General features: G+C 42.6%; 2 protein-coding genes across 4 annotated transcripts in view; both read left to right on the top strand.

The window, feature by feature from the left end:
• Positions 1 to 12637, top strand: part of LOC122836010 (coiled-coil domain-containing protein 136-like) — a 33357-nt gene extending 20720 nt beyond the window's left edge. The window contains exons 3-9 of one of the 2 annotated variants that reach the window (XR_006371384.1): positions 56 to 130; positions 979 to 1281; positions 2263 to 2380; positions 2704 to 2980; positions 3100 to 3231; positions 5787 to 5850; positions 9163 to 9240. Coding sequence is in view for 1 of the 2 variants with exons in the window: in XM_044125611.1 (XP_043981546.1) it covers positions 56 to 130; positions 979 to 1281; positions 2263 to 2380; positions 2704 to 2980; positions 3100 to 3231; positions 5738 to 5850; positions 9163 to 9175 (1031 nt within the window). In the remaining variant the exon portion in view is untranslated. Of the gene's footprint in view, positions 1 to 55; positions 131 to 978; positions 1282 to 2262; positions 2381 to 2703; positions 2981 to 3099; positions 3232 to 5737; positions 5851 to 9162 lie in introns of both variants that reach the window. The other variant, XM_044125611.1, reaches the window with a different exon arrangement.
• Positions 12638 to 16684: 4047 nt separating this feature from the next.
• Positions 16685 to 19953, top strand: part of LOC122835406 (filamin-C-like) — a 30638-nt gene continuing 27369 nt past the window's right edge. The window contains exon 1 of one of the 2 annotated variants that reach the window (XM_044124466.1): positions 16685 to 17446. In XM_044124466.1, coding sequence (XP_043980401.1) covers positions 17071 to 17446 — 376 coding nt within the window. In that variant the 5' untranslated portion in view covers positions 16685 to 17070. The remainder of the gene's footprint in view (positions 17447 to 19953) is intronic. The other variant, XM_044124468.1, reaches the window with a different exon arrangement.

Here is a 19953-nt window from a genome sequence, read left to right as displayed (position 1 = left end):
GTTTTCTCTTACCTCTTCACACACTCTTCATCTCTTCTTTCTCACATCTCCTCAGGTCTGCTGGAGGACGAGCGACTGGCCAGCGCCCATCAGGCCGAGGCCTTCACTCGACAGATCCAGAATCTACAAGGTATCACCAAAAAAAAAACACAAACCTCAGCAGATAAAATCCTTTTGTTCGTCATGTCACTTTTTCTGGAGTAAGTTTTTAAACTGAGAAAGTACTTATACTGTACCCTACCTTATACAAGTTTTACTGTATGTTGCTTCCTCACTCATGGTGCCCAAAGAGTTGCTCAAAGAAGTGAACTGAGTAGCCTGAATCATTCCAGCCAATATTTTCTACCTCAGAAGTGTTATAGAAGTCCAGCCGGAGGAGGATAAACGGGCAAAACCTCAGGACTGATGCCTCTGTAATAAATTGAAAATATTAAAAAATGGTACAGTTGTCGTTTTTGATATTTTTGTATTAGACGGTCAAAGATTTTTCGAATAAAACTTTGAAGTGGATAAAGTTTGAAGTGCAAATATCAGTTAATCTTTCTGAGAAGAGGAAAGATTTCACAGATTTTCCATGTAAATATAGATACTACTACTACTACTACTACTAATAATAATAATAATAATAATAATAAATTTAGTTTATAATGCCTTTAATATTTTTAGATCTCAAAGTGCATGTAGAAATCTAAGTTATACGTTCAGCAGAGTATCTTCTCCTCCTGTAATTACTAAAGAATCCTAACTTTATCTTGAAAAATCTTTAAGGTTACATTGAGTTACATCAGCTCTGCATTCTGCAAGCACACACCACCCACACAGAAACACACACAGACCCACAGTAGCAACAGCTCAGGTGAGATCATACACACACACACACACACGCACACACACACACACTCAGGTTGACAGCACAGCCTCTCCCACACACACACGCCTTCCATAAAGAAACACTAACATCTCCCCGCTCCACCCCAGCCCAGCTGCGCTCTGTGCAGGAGGAGATGAACAGTTTGGAGGAGGAGAAGGAGAGCGAGCTGGCCGAGGCCCAGGAGGAGCTGCGCGTGGCCCAGGAGGAGGTGCTCTTGCTCCAGCAGGCGGCGGAGGAGGCCGCTGCCGAGCGCGAGAACGACATCGCGTCACTGCAGGAGGAGCTGTGCCGCCGGCGGGCCGAGCTGCAGCGCCTGACCGAGGAGACGCAGGAGTACGAGCTGGAGATCACGACGCTGAGGGCGGAGATCAGCATGAAAAGCCAGCGGCGGGAGGCCGAGAGGAGAGAGGGTGAGGACATGAGGAGGAATCGCTGTGGTGCAGAAAGAGGAAAAGATAAAACACAAATAATGCTTACAAATGGATCTGGTGTCAATAAGAGACAGAGTGAAAGACGTGTTTTTAAAATGTATCCTATTCTCTAAAAACCACAAGGAATCTCTGAAGAGCCATCAAATAAACACAAGAGTTTGGGTAGACCTTCCTCACATCATGTTAGCGTCCTGCTGTCAAGTACATTAATCAGCTTTAGCCTTCAATAAATAACACATCATACAGATGTGACTGCATATTGTTGGGAAGGGGAGTGGCGCATGTGTGTCGTCTGGATACCAGGAACGTGAAGTCATGACAGGGAGGGACACACGAGTTCACCGCTGGGTTCAGCAGCCGAGCCAGAGGAAGGGAATCTCATAGTTTTCTCTGATTGTTTCTATTTTTTCAACGAAAGAGAAGAAAAGAAAGAATTTTTTTTCTTTCATTAACTTTATGTTTATGCAATCAGAGGACATGGTAAACATGTGGTAGAATGTGCTCTGGTTGGATGATACTATGCCATATTGCATCATGCTGAAGTTTTGTACCGTACCAGACTATACCGTATCGTACCATACCAACTATATAATATTCATTCTCAATCACACTCAAGCAGATGCTTTCACACTTGTGCCAAAAAGCTACAGGATGTAACTCCCTCTTCAGACTGACCAAAACTACTTATTGGTCAAATTAAAATTCAATAAAATAATCATTGGAAGCTGTACAAAGAAATTTTGTTGCGTATTTCATTGCCTACTATTGATAAATTTTCCCGAAATTGTCTTCATCCCAATCTGTGCACCGGTGAGCAGGATATGAGACAAATTAGGCATTTCTTTGAACACTAAGTCACATGCATAGTCTATTAATAGGCTTCGATAATACCAGTATGTTTTTTCACGAGCAAAATGTGAGCCCTTCTGTCTCCTGACCTTTTGCCGTCGTCTCTTTTAGGTGATGTGGACGTTCTAAAGGAGGAGTGCCGTATGCTGCGGGAGGAGTGTCAGACCCTGAAGGAAAACAACAGGGGGCTCACGGAAAAGCTGCAGCTGCTGCAGAGACAGAGAACATGGTGAGAGGTCAATGGCTGCTCAATCATGAGCTGTTCTCGTTTCGTCAGCTGGTGGGGATACCCTCTGGAATACTACCCCGAGGCACTGCCATGTGTCATGTAAAAAAAAACAACCTCCCACCTGTTTATTTACTGCAGCTCGTTTCAATACCACAGAACTGCCTTGTTGCTTAAATTTGCTGTACAAATAAACCTAGCTGGATGATGCATAAATACCGAAATAATGTTATTAGTCGACGTGCAATTGGAATCAGCTGAGATTTAAACGCCACCAAATTCTCCCAGGCGAATTACAAATGGCGTTTTGAATCACTTCTCCACAGCTCCAGCGTCTATCTGTCACTCAAAGAGGAGGATGCAGCAGAGGGCGAAGAGGTGAAGGAGGGCGAGGTTGGCTCGGGCGAGGTCACGACCGGGAGTTACATGACCATGACCCAGTCCGAGAACTGTCGCCTGGTGGATGCCTCCATTCAGAAGAACATCTCTTTTGACGGGAAGCCGGTGACGCCGACGAGCTGGAACGGCGGGATCGGGGAGATCTTCTCACTGAGAGACCAGCTGAAACAGGCCGAGGAGAAGGCCTCGCAGGTTCAGAGGGAGGTACGACCCCGCGGCAAGATGTTCGGACTTGAGTCTGTCGACATGTTTTGTGTGGATCAGAGGCTGGACATAAAACACAAGGAAAAGGTTTGGATCTTTTTTTTGTTTTTTTGCCCCAGTGTGATGGTCTGAAGGTGGAGCTGCAGGAGCTGCAGATTCTGTACGACAGCAGTCAGAGGGAGAGGGCGGAGCTGGAGGAGGAGCTGCAGCGCTGCAAGGCGGAGCTGCAGAAGCTGGCAGGGGGTTCTCAGGTGAGGAGTGACCAGACGTCACTGTCAAAATAGTGTTAGGTATGTATTATGTTTTTCAGTGTTATCCATAGTCATTTCTTTTTTAGATTTGACATATTACAGCTAAATTCTTCAGTGTATTTTATTGGTATTTTATGTGAGAGACCGACAAGATTGTGAAGTGGAAGGATAAGAATCCTTGTATTTTAATGACTTCTGAAAACTGTGTTATTATTCATCACTGCCGGACCAATGTGTGGCAGAACCATCTCTTGCTCCGGTTACAGCTCATTTTTGTAACTTTTTAAGGCAATTTACGACGGTGTCGAGTAGAGCATAGTTTGACTCTACAACTATCAACTATTTCATGTTGGACTGTCGCATGAAATCCCAATAAAATTTGTGAAAACACTCCAGGGGTATGAATATGCTTATAAGACAATAAACAGTGCATTTCCGAACAAATGCACGTTAAAAATGTTGGCATTTACTTTATAACATGCATGCTCTCTAAACTAGCTGTTCGAACCAGACATTTTCTGCATGATGAAAGAAATGCTTTTTCCTCTGCAGCTACGACTAACGCATAGGACTCACATTACGCCTCGTTGTGTCCTGTGTGTGTTGCCCACTTTTTATGTGTCCCATACTGTGGAGATACACGTTCTGATATGAACTGATCTGGCCTGTCGGCTCATATCAGCATTTGTTTTCCTGTGTGGGTCGGGGGAAATCGTCCCGTCACGTCCACACTGTCTGTGTCCTGACCTCTCTGTGAAGATGGTGCTTGAATACTGTTGATGGACAAAAACACTATTAAATAAAAATAAGAATGAAAGAAAAAAAAAAGATTATGGATGACTAAATCAATTTTTGATTATCAAAATATTTTGAGGACCCATTAAAATTTTTTTATTTATTTTTTTATTCTATTTCGCACAATTATTATTTCAACAAAAAACTTAAAAGCAGTCCAATTTCCATATTAATGTGTTATACGATTTTTCAGAGTGTGGGGATGTTGAGCTTTCCACAACAAAAGGTTTGTAGCGCACTGATGCTAATGTAGCCTGATTTTTCTTTTATACGGTTGAGCAAAGAGATAAAAAAAATTTTATTTCTACTATTGTTACAGTTTAATAGAAGTAAATGTTATTCCAAAACATTTACCTTCCAGTCCAAAAGTTCACATGTTTCTAAAATGAAATTGCAAAAACAATTTCAAGGGCGATTATTTATTTTTTTTATTTACCTACTCAATCTTCACACCACATTTTTAATTAAAAGAGATAAAGCACTCAAATTAACACATAATTATTCCATGTTTTTCTTATTAAAAGACAGAATCTCCCAAAGTATGATTTGAATGGTGGAGAAATATTGTTGTCTACTCTCAAAAACACTTGCGATATTTAGCTAAACGTAATCAATGTGTGCGCCGAAGTCTGCAAACTTTTGAGCAAAGTTTTTTTGTTGTCCAGCAACAAACATCCAATGAAAGGATCAAGTGTGAACATGAACGAAGACAAGCGCTTTGTCTTGAACACAATCTTCTTTCTGCATGTGGGGGCAGGCTGAGATAGTAGTATTTTGATGTAAAGTCGTGAGTCACACAAATGGCTACAAACCACCGTCAGGCTGCAGTTTGGGTGCCTCTGCTTCAAACTGAGCCGAAAGGAAAACTAATTACTTAAGCTCGTTCTGCTATTTGGTCATGTTTACGAGATGGGGATGTTGAAGTTTAAAGAAACGAGTCATATTGGTCATGAAACAGTTTAATCTCTGAACAAACAGTGACCACAATGACCGACCAAAAGCCGTTTGGCCTTGGGAGAGAGGAGAAATCGTTTTATGTCTGGAGCCTACATACTAAGCTCTATGTGGGGGAATGACCAGGCTTTTCAACGCTTACGGCCAAAAAATAAACAGCCAAACACCTTTCTATTTCTTGTTTATGATACTTATTCATCTTCTAAATCTGGGACCAATTAGGTAAAAACTGAATCCATTAGTGCTCAAAGACCAAACAAAAACAGGACGAAAAACACAACCTGATGTTTTGTCTTCAACAGCAGTGAAGCAGTGTGTCTGCGTCATGTCAAGCTGTCTGCCCGTGCCCGCCTCTGACGCTGTCCTTGTTCTCTGAATGTCCATGACCTCTCAGCCTGTCAGACGACAAATTAGCGGCGTAACGAGGATAGAGAGAATGAAACGCCTCCAAGCCGTCCCCTCACGTTGTTTCATCTTTCTGTTTCCGGCCTATTCAAACCATCACACGCCGCGCGAATCCTGAGCACACATTCTCATCTTGACTCAATGCTTATGCCATTGTCTGCTTTATAGGACGTTTAAATTGCTCCATTGTTGTCCTTCCCCATGTAAATCCCAGCATTAGACCATGTCTCATTTTTTTTGTGTGTTTGTTCTGGAGTGTATATTTATTATCATTTTGTTTCTGTCAGTGCATCCATTCATTCACCCCTGTCACCTCCATGGTCCCTGTGTTTGTTTTCTGTTCCCTCCTCAGAGTTTCATCCATCCATCTGAGCACCCTGTTCTCTCCATCCCCTTCGTAGGAATGATTATAATTGTGGCTGTGGTCTGGTGCTGGTTGTCGGAGCTGGCGTCCCAGAGAGCAAGGTATGGCAGGAGCTTATCTCTACCTGATGAATTGTTTTGGTTTGTTTTTTGTTTTTGCTCATTTGGACATTCCTAACAAAACATCACCTGAGACACGTCTTCATAGGAAATCTTCCAGTAGTGCTAAGCAAACTAGCTAAGTAGCTAATTAAATAACAAATTCAAAAAGAAAGTAAAGAAATGACTCAATTGTGGCAAAAAAAAAGAGGAGGAACTCAAGCTTTAAGCAAAACCTTTTAAAACAGTTTTACAAAAATGAGACAAATCACTTCTGCAAATCCTATTTATTTGCTAAGTATACAAGCTAGCGGCTGTTTGCAGTAACCGTTGTTGTCCTGATCTGGGGAGGCTCAAGCTTTAGCGTCCTCACAGACATTTTCCAACCAGGATTTCTTGAACCTGAACCCATCTTGATTCCAGGTAATGTTGGCTCTATTCCTTTAAGTTTAGCCTCGCAAACAAAAATTCAAGGCCTTTACCAACTCATTGTGTCCTCCTTTCCTCTGCTTGTGCCAGGAAATAATCTTTATTATTATTATTATTATTATTATTATTATTATTATTATTATTATTATTATTATTATTATTATTATTATTATTATTATATGCCAAATGCTATGTCTATTAAATTAATTAAAGCACTTTTTTGCAAACAATCTGCAGTGGTGGTTGAATATTTTTAGGTGCAACTGTTTAATAACTTCACTCCTTTCTTGTCGACTGTTACAGATTATCGAAAGACTGATCTGAATTTGTTCTGCGTGTTTGAAATATTCTAATCTTAATCCAGATAATCAAAATGATATGATTTAGTTTCATGATGCAAGCTCAACATGACAGGACGGGTGAGCAGTTTGACAAATCAGAACTAAAACCCCCTCCAAATTGCAAAATGCCCCTTCGAGTTTTAGATAAGAAGAGTAAAAAAATTATGGCATGATCAAGCTTACAGGTTTGTAATCGCCTTTATTTTGATCGTTTTAACTGTTGCACAATACAATAGGAGCTTTGATTGCACTCTGTATAAGAGCCATCCTCTTTTTTTTTTTTTTTCCCCACCAGGGGGTCCTTTTTTTGTGGGCTCTAGTGTCCCTTTTTTCACAGTAGGCTGACAGGAAAGGGGGAATGAGAGGTGGGAAGACATGCAGCAAATGAGGTTAGGTCCGGGAATCGAACCCACGTCGAGGACTGAAGGCCTCCAAACGTGGGGCGCGCTAACCTCTACGCCACCGGAGCGCGCCCAGAGCCGTCCTCCTTGAGGCGCATCTGCATCGTCTCCAGTGACAAACATGAGCTCATAAACATTTCTTTTGTGTTTAAGGGAAAACGTGGCATCAAAAGGCCATAAGAGGGTTCCAGGTGCGCCTCATAAACTATAAAATGTGCATTACTCTCTGCAGCAAAGATCCAGAGACTTCATGGTGTATCAAAGTTCACCAAATAGACAAGATAAACATTTAAATATCCATATGAATAGATGGAAACAAATGTTCATAGCTGTTCTTGTTATTTATTTATTTTTATTAAAAAGTGTATTTTTTTTCTTGAACGCAGCCTCTAATCAGTCAGGCACCGGTGTAAACGTGACTTAATATTTAGAACTGAGAGGTAATTACTTTCATTAAAGTGTTTGCCACTTTTAAAAGCCAACTTTGAATTCAAAGTAAACCCCTGGCTATCGCTCTTGCAAGTTTTTATATATAGGCTAAATAAGAGGCTCTTCTACTTTTTATTTAAAATGTTTCACAGCTTTAAGAAAGACAGAGAAGCAGTGCGTGTCGCTCTACTGGCGATGTTTTATGATGTTTTATGCTGACATAAACCGTTAAATGCCCAAGTTTGGACAGGCTGGATGAATTTGGCTCTCGTGTACAGCGTGAGGCGCTGGTTGTATTGTCCAGTCGCTCCTCATGTGTGGTGGGTTTGGGTAATTTTTTTCTGCATGAACCATCCAGCCATCGTAACCTGACTTCTATTAAACTCAGTTAAGAGCGGAGGAAAACGTCTGAGCAGTTTCTGTCAGCGAGTGTGCGACGACGTGGCCCGGGCTACACTCATCTCGGCTAACACCGAGCTAAAGAAACATCTGGACACTTGAGTTGCGAACACCACGTTGTGTCGTGTTTTTTCAGCGTGTACGCAAGCCGAAATCTGAAAACAATAATTAGTGGTTTGGTGAGGGCGGGTCAAGATCCTCACCAAGAGCCGGTGGAGTCTGAGATGCCTGGATTTGCCTCGGTGTTTGTAATCTATTTGAAAATGCGGTGATCTATTCACATTTCCTAAAGATGGTGGACTATTCTTTAAATGTCCTGGTAAAATCCTTGAATACAATTCCAGTGAGAAGAAGTTAATATTCAGTCGCTGTGGGGTGTGAAAGTCACACTTTCTAGGCTTTTAGTGATGCATCTGAACTGTTTCTTTTCCAGGATACAAAAAAATCAAACAAACAAAAAAACAACAACAACAATCCTTTGAATTAAATACATGATTTTGGTGAACAAATCTGAATTTTCTCCAGAATTAACATGCTCGGATATACGCACCTTCTGAACAGTTTGGTCCCTTGGAGAGTTGGACCTGTATAAATGAAGTGGTTCATTTTTGTCGCCTTTCAGTAGCGGTTCAAAAATGATCAATTTTCCATCGGACCGAAACTGCGGCCCGCAGCCCAAGTAAACAAAACATGATCACAAATCAACATGTTATAGTTTGACCGTAATTTACAGCTGCCGTCTGCAGAAAGGTTTTATGGTTAGTAGATGTAAAGTTTGAATCAGTACCGGCAAGAGGAAGAGTCAACGTCACTGCATCCACTGTGGGATTTGGTGGCGGCAGCATCATGGTGGGGGTTCGTACCGGCATGCTACTTAATGCGGATGCAAAAACGAAGAAGGAGGACTGTCTCTAACTCTTAGCCCAACTAGTAGCTGGCTGAAACTTGTGACAGGACAACGATTGCAAAAGCACATAAAAAAAACTGGGTTTAGATCAGATAAAGCAGGTTTGGCCCAAACCTCAACTCTGATGAAAATTTATGGGCTATGCTTACAAGCTGGATCTAAGCCAAAAAACATCCATCCGGGATGTTAGAGGTTGTTTTTTTTGTTTTGTTTTTTTATCACTACACCAGGAGAAAAACAAACAGCTCAGGTACGTCAGTAAAAGCCAAACATTTAAATGTACATTTAGACGGATCAGCGGCTTCCTCAAACCTTTTACCAGAACGAGGGCAAACGCAAAACTACTCCAAATGTCCTAACACTTTCTGTCTTTCCGTCTGTCTGTCTGTCTGTCTGTCTGTCCCCTCAGGGGAGTGAGGTAGGTTGGAACTCCATTGTGACTCTCTCCGCAGCCACAGCCCTGCTACTGGCAATGGCCGGCTTGTTGAGAGCTCTCGTCCGGTGCTGATTGGATGGGACGGACGTCCGCTTCGGACCAGCCTGCGTTCTCGCCACCTAAGCCGACTGAACAGAAATCATTTCATCGTAACACCTGAAAACGTGGGAAGTTTGTCCTCGAGCGAGACGGCGCAGGAAAACTCGGACTGGGAACGACGGGGTCGGTCTAAGCGCTGCAGTGCGAACGAGAAGTAATCTGTTCAATAGACGTACGCTTGTGTTGTGACAGTCCTCTGTGAATATGACCTTCTTCTCTTTTAATATGTGACATGTTTGTTCTTATTATTCCCTACTTAAGATGTAATGACTTTGTAAAATTGAATAATTTCATTTGATGTTTCCTCTTGTGTTAGGTAGGTGTTTCGGATGACAATGAAAATAATCCTCTGTCTGTAAGTTTGAACAAAGCGAGCTCAAAACCTGACATCCAGTCAGTTTACACGCCTGTATTTATGAACAACTTGTTCTTATTGTAAAACCCCAATAATGATCCTCTTATGGATGAAGTCGGCTCCTCTTTCGCCTTTAACTCACAGTCGTGCAACAAAGCGCTCTCGCTCGAATTCTCGCACTTCAGACTTTCTGCATCAAACTCCTCTGGTAAGATTTTCTGAAGTCTTTATTTTTCCTTAGCAAATATTTTTATTGGCTTTCTGAAGAAACTCCCATACAGCAAATGGTCTAGTTGATGAAGAATGGGATCAAACGGTTAATTTATTTCAGTGATTTAGTTGAAAAACGGGGAAATTCAGGGGTTTTAGAGATTAATTACACACAGAGGAATTTGTTTGATGTCTCTTTGTCTGTTGATTTAGACGATTATGGCTTACAGCTGATGAGAACCCAAAATCCTGTTTATTTGAAAACTTGAATATTGCTTTAGTCTCATAAACAAGTTTTAGTGCAGAAAAGTCGACCCACTAAATACTACGCCGTGTCCTACGCAGGGCTACTTGTGCATGAATCGCCACTTCATGGATTCACTCTGGGCTTTCGGTCAGGCCGGCTTGCTGACCAGTCCCGGTCATTAAATCAGCCACTGATTTGGCAGCAAGGGGAGGAAATCTGCATCTCCATGAAGCTTGTCAACAGAGGGAAGAATGAGGCGCTCCAATGTTTTCTTGCAGACATCGGTGCCAATTTTGGACATTTTGACGCCAGCAGACGACACGCTTCCCAAACGATCAGAATATCTGGAAACTTTACACTCAAGCATCTTGCATTCAGTTCCTCGTCACTCCGCCAAATTCAAGGAACTTTTAGCGCCACAATTTTTCATTTCGCTCAACTTTCCGTCAGGGTTCTTGCATAGAGCCCTCTGTGAGCGTCTGTCAGTGTCTGCTGAACAACTCTGTAATCTTCCCTGTTATTTTTCAACATTTCTGAATTGGAACAGTATTTCCATTGGCTTTATCTAATCTGCTGTTATTCTCAGAAACTGAATTTGGGTTCGCAGCAGCTGTAAGCTATAGTTACGAACTTTGCGACCATAATATGATTGTATTCTAATTTATTGAGATGCATTTCAGTTTCATGTAAAAATATTTATTTATATATATAAATATATTTACTCTGTCAGGCTTTGTTGGCTAAATGTTTGGGAAACCTCCTCAGCTTTTTAAAGGTACCGCAGTTAGAAAAGGATTTCTGCCAGTTTCAAGAGTGAAGATCTGACAAAGTACCAAATGTTTTGTTTTGAGGATCTATTAGAAGTTTAGGACGTGATTTGTGTCTGAATCTTGTACATAGGAGATCATAAAACCTATCTAAGCATCTTCTACCGTCGACTTCTGTATGTAATCGAAGGACATTGTTTACGTTTGTGAAATGTTCTTTTTTGTTTTTTGTTTTGGTGACAATCGCTTCGAACTCAAAGCATGCTAGAAACGCATAGAAGCACAAAACTATATTTATGCCGGTTATGTGAATTTGGTTCCTTTCTACTTCCTGTAAATAGAGGCAACATGCAGTACTATGGGAGAGAGTTCTTTCTTAAATCCATTTGTACCAGCTTTGTAGAAAGTTAATTCTATTTTAAAGAGCATTGTATATTTGATAGCCAAACTCTTAGCTATGTAAATGTTTATTTATGGCATCGTTAGTCAGAGGACTACTTTCCAGATGTCTTTCTTAAAAACCCCCTGGCAGCCGTCGTATGCATTAAGTCAACATGAAACCTTCCTTTTTTTTCTTTTCTTTTTTTTTTTTGGTCAGTCTTCTGAATTTCAGACACTTTTATTGCCAAACAAGAGTTTTAATGAGCTTTATCTGCCTTCAATGAGATTTTATGAAGTAGACACGTGCCACAGGACTGCAGCTGCCACTACTTGACCCACCTGTAACATGAACCGAAGTCCTATTAAATACTGCATTATGTTCAGCGCCTTGCAAAAGCAATCCTTCCCTCTGAATGTCTCCACGTTTTGTCGCTTTACAAACTACAAACTGCATTTGATCTCTTTGGCGTTTTATGTGACGGGCCAATGCAAAGGACTGCATGAAGTGGGAAGAAAACGTTCGCAACTCATCAAAGCTTCAGTCAGATTGAATGGAGAACATTCGTGTTCAAGTCTTTGCACAGAGTCACAATTGCATTTATACTTTAACTGGACCATTCTGAAAAAAAAAATGGTTTAAATCATTTCCTTGTACATCCAGCTGTATGTGTCGGGTCATTGTTGGGGTCACAGCCTCTCGCTGATTTCTCTCCGTAAAACTGCAAGAGGCTGGAGAAAAATACTCCCCACAGCATGATACTGCTTCTCCCATGTCTCAAAGTGGGGCTGGCACATTCAGGGTGACCTGCAAGTGTTTGTTTTCTGCCACACAATGTTTTGCTTGTTGGTGAAAAAGTTCTGCGCTCATATTGTTTTGTAACCCAACACCTGTTCTCCTTGTGCTCTCCACTGCGTCCCTTGGTCTTCATGATGCTGTTTGTTCACGAACGACAGAACAGCTGGATTCATAATGAGATTAAGTCACACAGGTGGAGGTTATTCGCGTAATAGGAGACTCTTGAAGCCAATCGGTTCCCCTGGCGCATGTATCGTTTTTTATTCCATGTCACAATTATGAGAAATCGGTCTTACCCGATCCCCACGAAACTCCTTTCAAGTCTGTGTTTTGAAATAAAACAAAAATGTGAAAAAGATCAACTGGTACAAACGCCTCTGCCGGGCAATTTAGGACATCGTCTTTATTTTCATTTTCTTTCATTGTTCTTACTATTGTTTGCGAAGCGTCAATGTTGCACAGTGTTCCGAAGCTCGCCGCTTTTGCATATTTATTGCGTTGGTTCGTCTTCAATATATAGTCGCGGCTATTTTGTTACCTGGATGTCTATTTTGTACTGCGAATGAGTCGAGAAAATAAATATATCCAACCCACATGATGTCTGAGGGGCACTTTCTTTCCCGGGCGGCTGACCTCACCGACCGTCATGCTCACAAGATGTAAGCTGTCCGGGAGTCCCATTCATGAAAAACATTCAGCCGGAGCAGGAACCGTCCCTCTGGAGGCGTCGCGTTACACACGGGTTGTACCGATATTAATAACTCCGCAGACGTGACACGATCTCACAGCCGCAGTTTGGACGCAAGCGGGCGGCGGGGAAGCGGCGTGTTAACGTTGCTGACGACCAGGCCTCCGAACCACAAGCCGCTGCGGCACTGCACACTGCACACTGCACACAGCTCATGGGTTTGCTGAGATTAGGGGAATCTAATTTTCCGAAAGTACCCTGGATGTGCAGCTTTGTGTAAAAAGCTAGCCTAGGTTTAAAGTAAATTAGTTCCCCCACCCCCAAGTCTGCCAAACCTCCCTTAGGATTCTGAATCAGGTTCCTGTCTCATTCTGTGTCAAGAGTTGCAGCTAAAGGATTAAAAAGTGTCTTAATGGGCTAATCAAATAGCCGATGGCCCTGGGCCTATCTGCACAGCAAATTCACCCCAAATCCCTTTTTAAATAATTAATACTTTCAACTGACAGGCAAACAGGGGAAAAGCTAATTAAAAAAAAAAAGGTGCGAGGCAGATAGTGAAAAAGCCACAGGCGAGCTTTAAAGATAAAAAGTCAAAAGGCCAGATCAACAGATGAGGCTCAGCGATTTATTTATTTATTTGCTCTATTTTCATCACTTTTTGACTATTTAAAAAAAAAAAAAAAGGTAATGAATGAACTGAGCTTTAGACCATTCTGATCACTTACCTCCAGCAGAAGAGCTGGAACCACATTGAGAAGCATTTTACGAACAAGGGAGGTGGGGGGAAGTCTTGCAATTTTGTGTTTGTGAAACAATGATAAATGAATGAAAATACATTCTGGCAAACTTGTTTTTTTTGTTGTTGTTGTTGTTTAAATAAAAATAATTTAGAACAGCTTTAAAGGGTGTGTGTTAACGGTGACTCGTAAAATATAGCGGCAAAAAGAAAAACGGGAAACAAATGGAAATAACACCAACTTTCCCCAAAGCCTGAGAACATAATCCAAACATTTTTCTAATATTTCCCACAGCATAATGCAGCCACCAATCTGTCTGAAGTGGTACCTTTAGGATGACATGCGGTGTTAGTTTACAGCAACAAAGTTTCTCCTCGTAAATGTTCCCATGTCTTGTGATTTTTTTTTCCATTTAAAAAAAAAAGATTTTCATTCGGCTGTGTAATTCTTCCAGCTCGGAGCATATCTCTGTGTGTTAAGTGGTTCTTATCACTCCAGAATATTCCGGCGCCTGCTTCAGGCCTTCCTGTAACCGCTCCGGCTGCGTCATGACTGAAAGCGAGGAGGTGAGTACTCTGTCTGGAAGCAAACTCGGTTTGAAAAGGACGACACCTGAACATCCGCCCAGCCCTCAGAGAGGCGCTGACTCACTTTAAGTGACTACACGCTCCATGTTTAGATCAGATAACTGCTTTACGCCGACAGAGGCTGGAAGTAAAACAAGAGAGCAGGGTTTAAAGAAACGCCTCAAATGTTTTGTGGTGTCGGATGACCTTCCAGGAGACCCACCTGGGGTCGCCCCGCTGCAGCCGCCCTCCTGAGACCCTGTCTTCCTGCATGTGTCACAGTTATTCTTACCTCCCACTTATTTATCCAAGCTGGAGCTGGCAGCTGGTGTCAACCAGTGCTGAGTCACAGCGCCATGACAATCCCAGAACTCGCTGCAAACACAACATTTACTGACTCCTCAAGATATGTTTTCTTTTCTTTCTATAAACTTATGTACTGCCTCCTCACGGTGCTGTCAGCGAGCAGATCCGGAGGTGACACTTTCACTTGCTGGAAATTCAATGAAACAAACTTTCACGTTGAAGACGCTGCTTTTTGCGCTGAAAATTTGATTTATTTCTGCAAAAATTTCATTTTCGTAATCGTTAAACTGCACATATCTACTGTGGCGTAGCGTCAGACAAAAACCTGAGTAAATGCAAAATGCTTTCAACAAATGGTTTTCCTCTATTATGAGAACAGCTCTACCCAAGCCAACCTGGTAATAGGTCAAATGTATCCATAGTAACTGGTTCTGCCAATCCGTAGTGATAATAGCTGCCATAAAGCATTTGACAGGAAGAGTTCTTCCTGTCTTATTTTGAGACTTCACAGATACCATTTGGAATAAAGTCGTCAGGTTGGCGACCGTGGTAAGAGTGTGTAAGTATGTCGCCAGTGGGTTGCTGGTTCAAATCCCAACTCCATCTGTGCCAGTCGTTGTGTCCTTGGGCAGGACACTTCACCCATCTTGCCTACCAGTGGTGATCAGAGAACCCAGTGGCGCTGGTGCATGGCAGCCTCACTTCCCAGACCCAAGAGCAGTAGTAGCTCTCTGCCACCAGGGTGTGAATGTGTGTGTGGATGGGTAATGACTCGATGTAGCGTAAAGTGCTTTTGGGGTCCTCTGGATTGATAAAGAGCTAAATAAGTCCAGGCCATCCACCATTTTTAGATAATGGCTCCTATTGCGGTTCACCAAAGCCTTGGATAACCTGTTCCAGTTTAATGGATGTCAGTGATTTTGTTTCTTATCTGTTCTTGAATTTCTTTACATGAAGGGAGGATATTTTCTGTTTTTTTTTTTTTTTTTAAGTTTTATTGACTCTGGTCGTCTTTATTTACAGAATTTACAGAAAAATGGGTAATGAGAGAAGGGGGAAGACATGCGACAAAGGTTACCAGGCCGGGAATCAAACCTGCGACTGCCAAGTCGAGGACTAAGGCCTCCATATGTGGGTTGTGCTCCACCACAGCACATCCCCAGAGGATACGATCACTGAACCTACTCCTTTCTATGTGGCCAGTGAATCTGAACTCTGCTTTTGCTGTTAATCACAGTTCACCTATGATGGTAGAGGTATGGTGCAAGTTTTACAAAGAGCCAGGTTGGATTGGACAGATTTTCTCCCTTAGAAAATAAAATCACAATTTGAAAACGACCTTCTGTATTTCCTCAGAATTAGTTTGATGATCTGAAATAAGTGCAACAAAAAACGCAACACCAGAAGAAACCTGGAATGGTTCTGCTTGTACGTTTGGGACATTTACCCTGCAGGAAGGTGAAGCCCTGCAGTCTTTCACAGCCCCAGTTTGGTTTTATTTGTTGAAGAAAAATACTGCATTATGCTGCCCTCACCTTGTTGCACTGAAGGCATGACATGTTCAGGACGTTCTGGCACAAACGGCATTCTGCATACAGGCCAGGAACGTCAGTTTTCTCCGATCAGAGCACCTTTTTCTACAAATGCCAGATTTGCTGAGTGTGTAGCTGACACACACAGACACAAATCCTTTTGCAGGATTCTTCTGCAACTGCAAAGTGCAAGAACTCGGCTCTGTCCATCCAAATAGGGAGTTGTTTTTTTTTTAAACGTAGCCCATATGGTACAACATATAATCTCATAGGCCTCTGTGAGCACGCTGACCTTTGCTTGAAATGCATATCTCACTGTGGTGGCAGATAGCTGTCAGACACACGACTCAGTCACCTCATATAATGACCTCATTCTTTAAAACCCACAGTCTTTTCTTCTTTATAGGATCACTGGAGGATTTTCATTTGAGAGAGAGAAACAAAAAAATCTTGAATTGCAGCATGAAACCCCGTGGCCCCCAGGGACTCACTACTCCTTCTTTTCTTAGTCTAGTTGTTCATCCACTGAGTCCCTCCGTGGCCCCCCCTGCCCCCTCGCAGAATGACACACATCCACAACAATCGGTCAGCAAGTCCAGCTCCACTCCTACCTCTCAGTCGCCCGAATTGGAGCTCCTAAAAATAGGGTGCATGCCACAAGTGTTGCGCTGCTAGGGGTCTGACCAATCACAGCCCCCGCCCCACTCCTCGTCCTCCGCGAAGACCGAGCCCGACTCCCGTTTCCCTCATGGATTAACAAATAGACCATGATCACAGACGCAGAGTGACGCGGCCCGGGGCCCCTTTATAAACCGTCCTCCGTCCTCCTCTCCGCATGCAAGTTAAACACGCTCTGCTCCAGCTCACCTGCCTCTAAATCCACTACTTTTTTTCTTTTCTTTTTTTTTTTCTCCAAGTACAATCCTCATCGGACAACTTCTCTAGAAGGTGCCAAAAGAAGAAAAGCCTCCTGCTTTATCGGCTCATTCAATCACCGCCGCGAGAGGGATCCTTCGCATCTGTGTCCGAACAATCCTTGCTCAGTCTCAACTGGACTTTTTCCCCTCTCGCTCTTTGCCATCGACCCGCTAAAAGTTTCCTTCGCCGTTCCGCACACGGGTGTCACCGCCGAGCTATTTAAAAAAAAAAGAAAAAAAAAGAAAGAAAGCAAAGAAAGTGGACGCGGAAAGGGCCATCATGATGAGCAACAACTACGGTGAGGACCAGCTGCCTCCACAGTACTACCAGGCCACGGACTTTGGGGACGAGGAGGACGACGAGATGCCCGCCACGGAGAAGGACCTGGCCGAGGACGCGCCGTGGAAGAAGATCCAGCAGAACACCTTCACCAGGTGGTGCAACGAGCACCTGAAGTGCGTCAACAAGACCATCACCGACCTGCAGAGGGATTTCAGCGACGGCCTGAAGCTCATCTCGCTCCTGGAGGTGCTGAGTCAGAAGAAGATGTACAGGAAGCACCACACCAGGCCCAACTTCCGTCAGATGAAGCTGGAGAACGTGTCCGTGGCGCTGGAGTTCCTGGACAGGGAGCACATCAAACTGGTCTCAATAGGTGAGCTGCTATGCTGTGTTTTTTATTTTATTTTTACTTTTTACATCATTTGAACATATATAGATTTTTGATTTGATATTTAGTTCAAGGTGTCATCAGGCCTGCATGCGTGCATTTATGGAATGACCTTTCTCTGCAGGTAATACTGCAAGTCTTTGGAGGTCACCGTGTCTCTGATATTTATTTATACATCTAGTTGGTAATTTCCCCAAAAAACAGATGAAGCTGAACTAGATTGAAAGCAAAATTGGGGCTTTCTAACAAATTATTTTTCCATTTCAACCAGTCCTCCTCAAAGAACGTGGACGCAGCTGGAGATTTTCCTGAGTACCACTGTTTTATACAACATGAATTCAACTTTTTTAGGTCTTATTGAAGGGTGCAGTTTAATTATGGGTCAAATTTTTACATGCTTAAAGTAAATAAATAAATAAATAAAAAACAACTATCAGAAAAGTACCTAGAAGTCAGAAAGTTCTGAGGCTTCTCATCAATCCTGACCTCTAAATCCAACCTGGACGCCTTGCGTTTAAAAACCTGTTTTGAAAAATAGTTTTTTGTAATTTTTTCTCTTCAATTGTGTCCGGTTAATCAGTCACACTCTTCTGCGTAACCTTCTTAGGTAAACACTTTGGTTCGGTGCTAAAAAATAAATGAATAAGAAAGATGCAGGGAAATGATCGGGTAAGGACTTCCACTGGAACCAGTTCATGTCTGATTTGATACCAATTATTGGTTCACTATCGTTCACTGTTGTGGTTACTATGCTTGTATTTACTCTACCAATAATTAATGACATCATTTCTTCTGAGTATTCAAACAGTTTGAGAACCATAGATCTACACCATGCCGCTGCATCTCCAGTTGTCTTTTTAAGAGTCATCGTACCACTGGAAGGTAAACCTTCATCAGTCTGAAGTCCTTTGCAGACTCCAACAGGTTTCTTTATTCGGGCTCCACCCATCTTCCAATCAGCCTCAAGTATCCTCGCCGTAGCTGCTAAATAAAAGTAATCCCATAGGATGATCCTACCATTACCATGTTTCACTTTTGCAATGGTATTTACAGAATGATGTGCCGTATTACACAGATTGCACATCGTACTGGTCACGTTAGATAAGCAAACATGCGCTGACCTATAATTAGCTGTGGAATCCAAAATGAAATATTAGTCATAAAAAAAAGATAAAATTGCCTCAGTGTTTTATTAGTCCAGGTGCCAGGAAACGGAGACGTGGCTTTCAGGGGCCTCTGTGTCGACAGAGTTGAGGGTCGGGAGCTTATTGGAAAGTTACTGCAGAATGTGTCACCGAGGTCGCAGAGTTGGATCGGGTCCCTCACCCAGCGGCGGCTCTGCCAGCTTGAACCGACTCCTGCTGCTGCAGTGTGCTGAGCTGTGGGGCTGGAAAAGTATCGAGGCTGTGCTAATGAGAATGCTACAGTTTTTACACAGATGAGCATTAGTCTCACTCACACATTCACAAACACAGCTGTGTCTGGCAGGTCGGGGCGGCGAGGTCCCGTTTTGGGCGATCTAAGGCCATCGGCGGCACTTGTGCATATCGGACACATTAAGTCCGTTGGGACCGTCACACAGGTTGCATGAGCTCGCCATATATTTGTGTTATTCATCACATCCACAGAATTACAAAGGTGTGACTTAAATAGAGTGCAGAATGAGTTGAACATAGGAGTCGAACGGCTTAGAAATTTCATCAGGCCGGTTATTCAGTTATTGGTTCTGATCGGAACCAATAAGTTCAAATTTTGATAAAAGCCAAACCAGTTTTATCAATGGATAAAATTATCAAATAAATGCATTACGACTAAGAACTCCTCCTGTTATTGGTCTTTAAATGCACTGACCCGCAGCGTGTACTTTGATCTGCTCTGTTTTAGTCTAACTTTAATCAGATATAGATTAGGCTCGATGCTTTGATGCGTAAATCAGGATAAACGGGGTTCCCACATTTTCTGTTTAGGTCCAAACTTTACCAGACAACCTGCAGGTCCTTTTGTTTCTAATTTAAAAGAATCAGACTTGCTCAAAATTGGAAGTTTTGATTTGAAAAGCACCGATTTCCTAGGAAGCACCTTTTAGAGTTTGACAGTATTTACATGTTTTAGTGCTGCTCCCACATTTCAGTGAAATTCCTGGCAGGGTTGAGGTTTTGGCCGTCGGACTGTGAAGGAGAGACGCCCCCACACACCCTTCCGGTGTGTGTGTGTGTGTGTTTATACCCACACTGCAAATAGCCAGATTCAATCTCCAGCCCCGCTGCTGATCACAGGAGAGCAAAGGTCACAATCACAGATTACACCTTAAACGCTGCTCCTCATGGCTAATGAGTCTCATGCTTAATATTCTGCTTGGCGTGGAAACATCCCCGCTGTACAGCCCAGCTGTACCTTCTCTCAAGGTGTGATCATCGAAGCGGCGGCATTATACTTCCTGGCACACTCCAGCGAGAGAAGGGAGCCCTCCGAAAATACAGTCTCGAGCTTCG

The sequence above is a fragment of the Gambusia affinis genome, linkage group LG08 (genome assembly GCF_019740435.1).
Source record: "Gambusia affinis linkage group LG08, SWU_Gaff_1.0, whole genome shotgun sequence".
In the NCBI taxonomy this organism is placed as follows: Eukaryota; Metazoa; Chordata; class Actinopteri; order Cyprinodontiformes; family Poeciliidae; genus Gambusia; species Gambusia affinis.
Note: the sequence above shows the minus strand (reverse complement) of the source record. Positions and strands in the feature narration are given on the sequence as shown.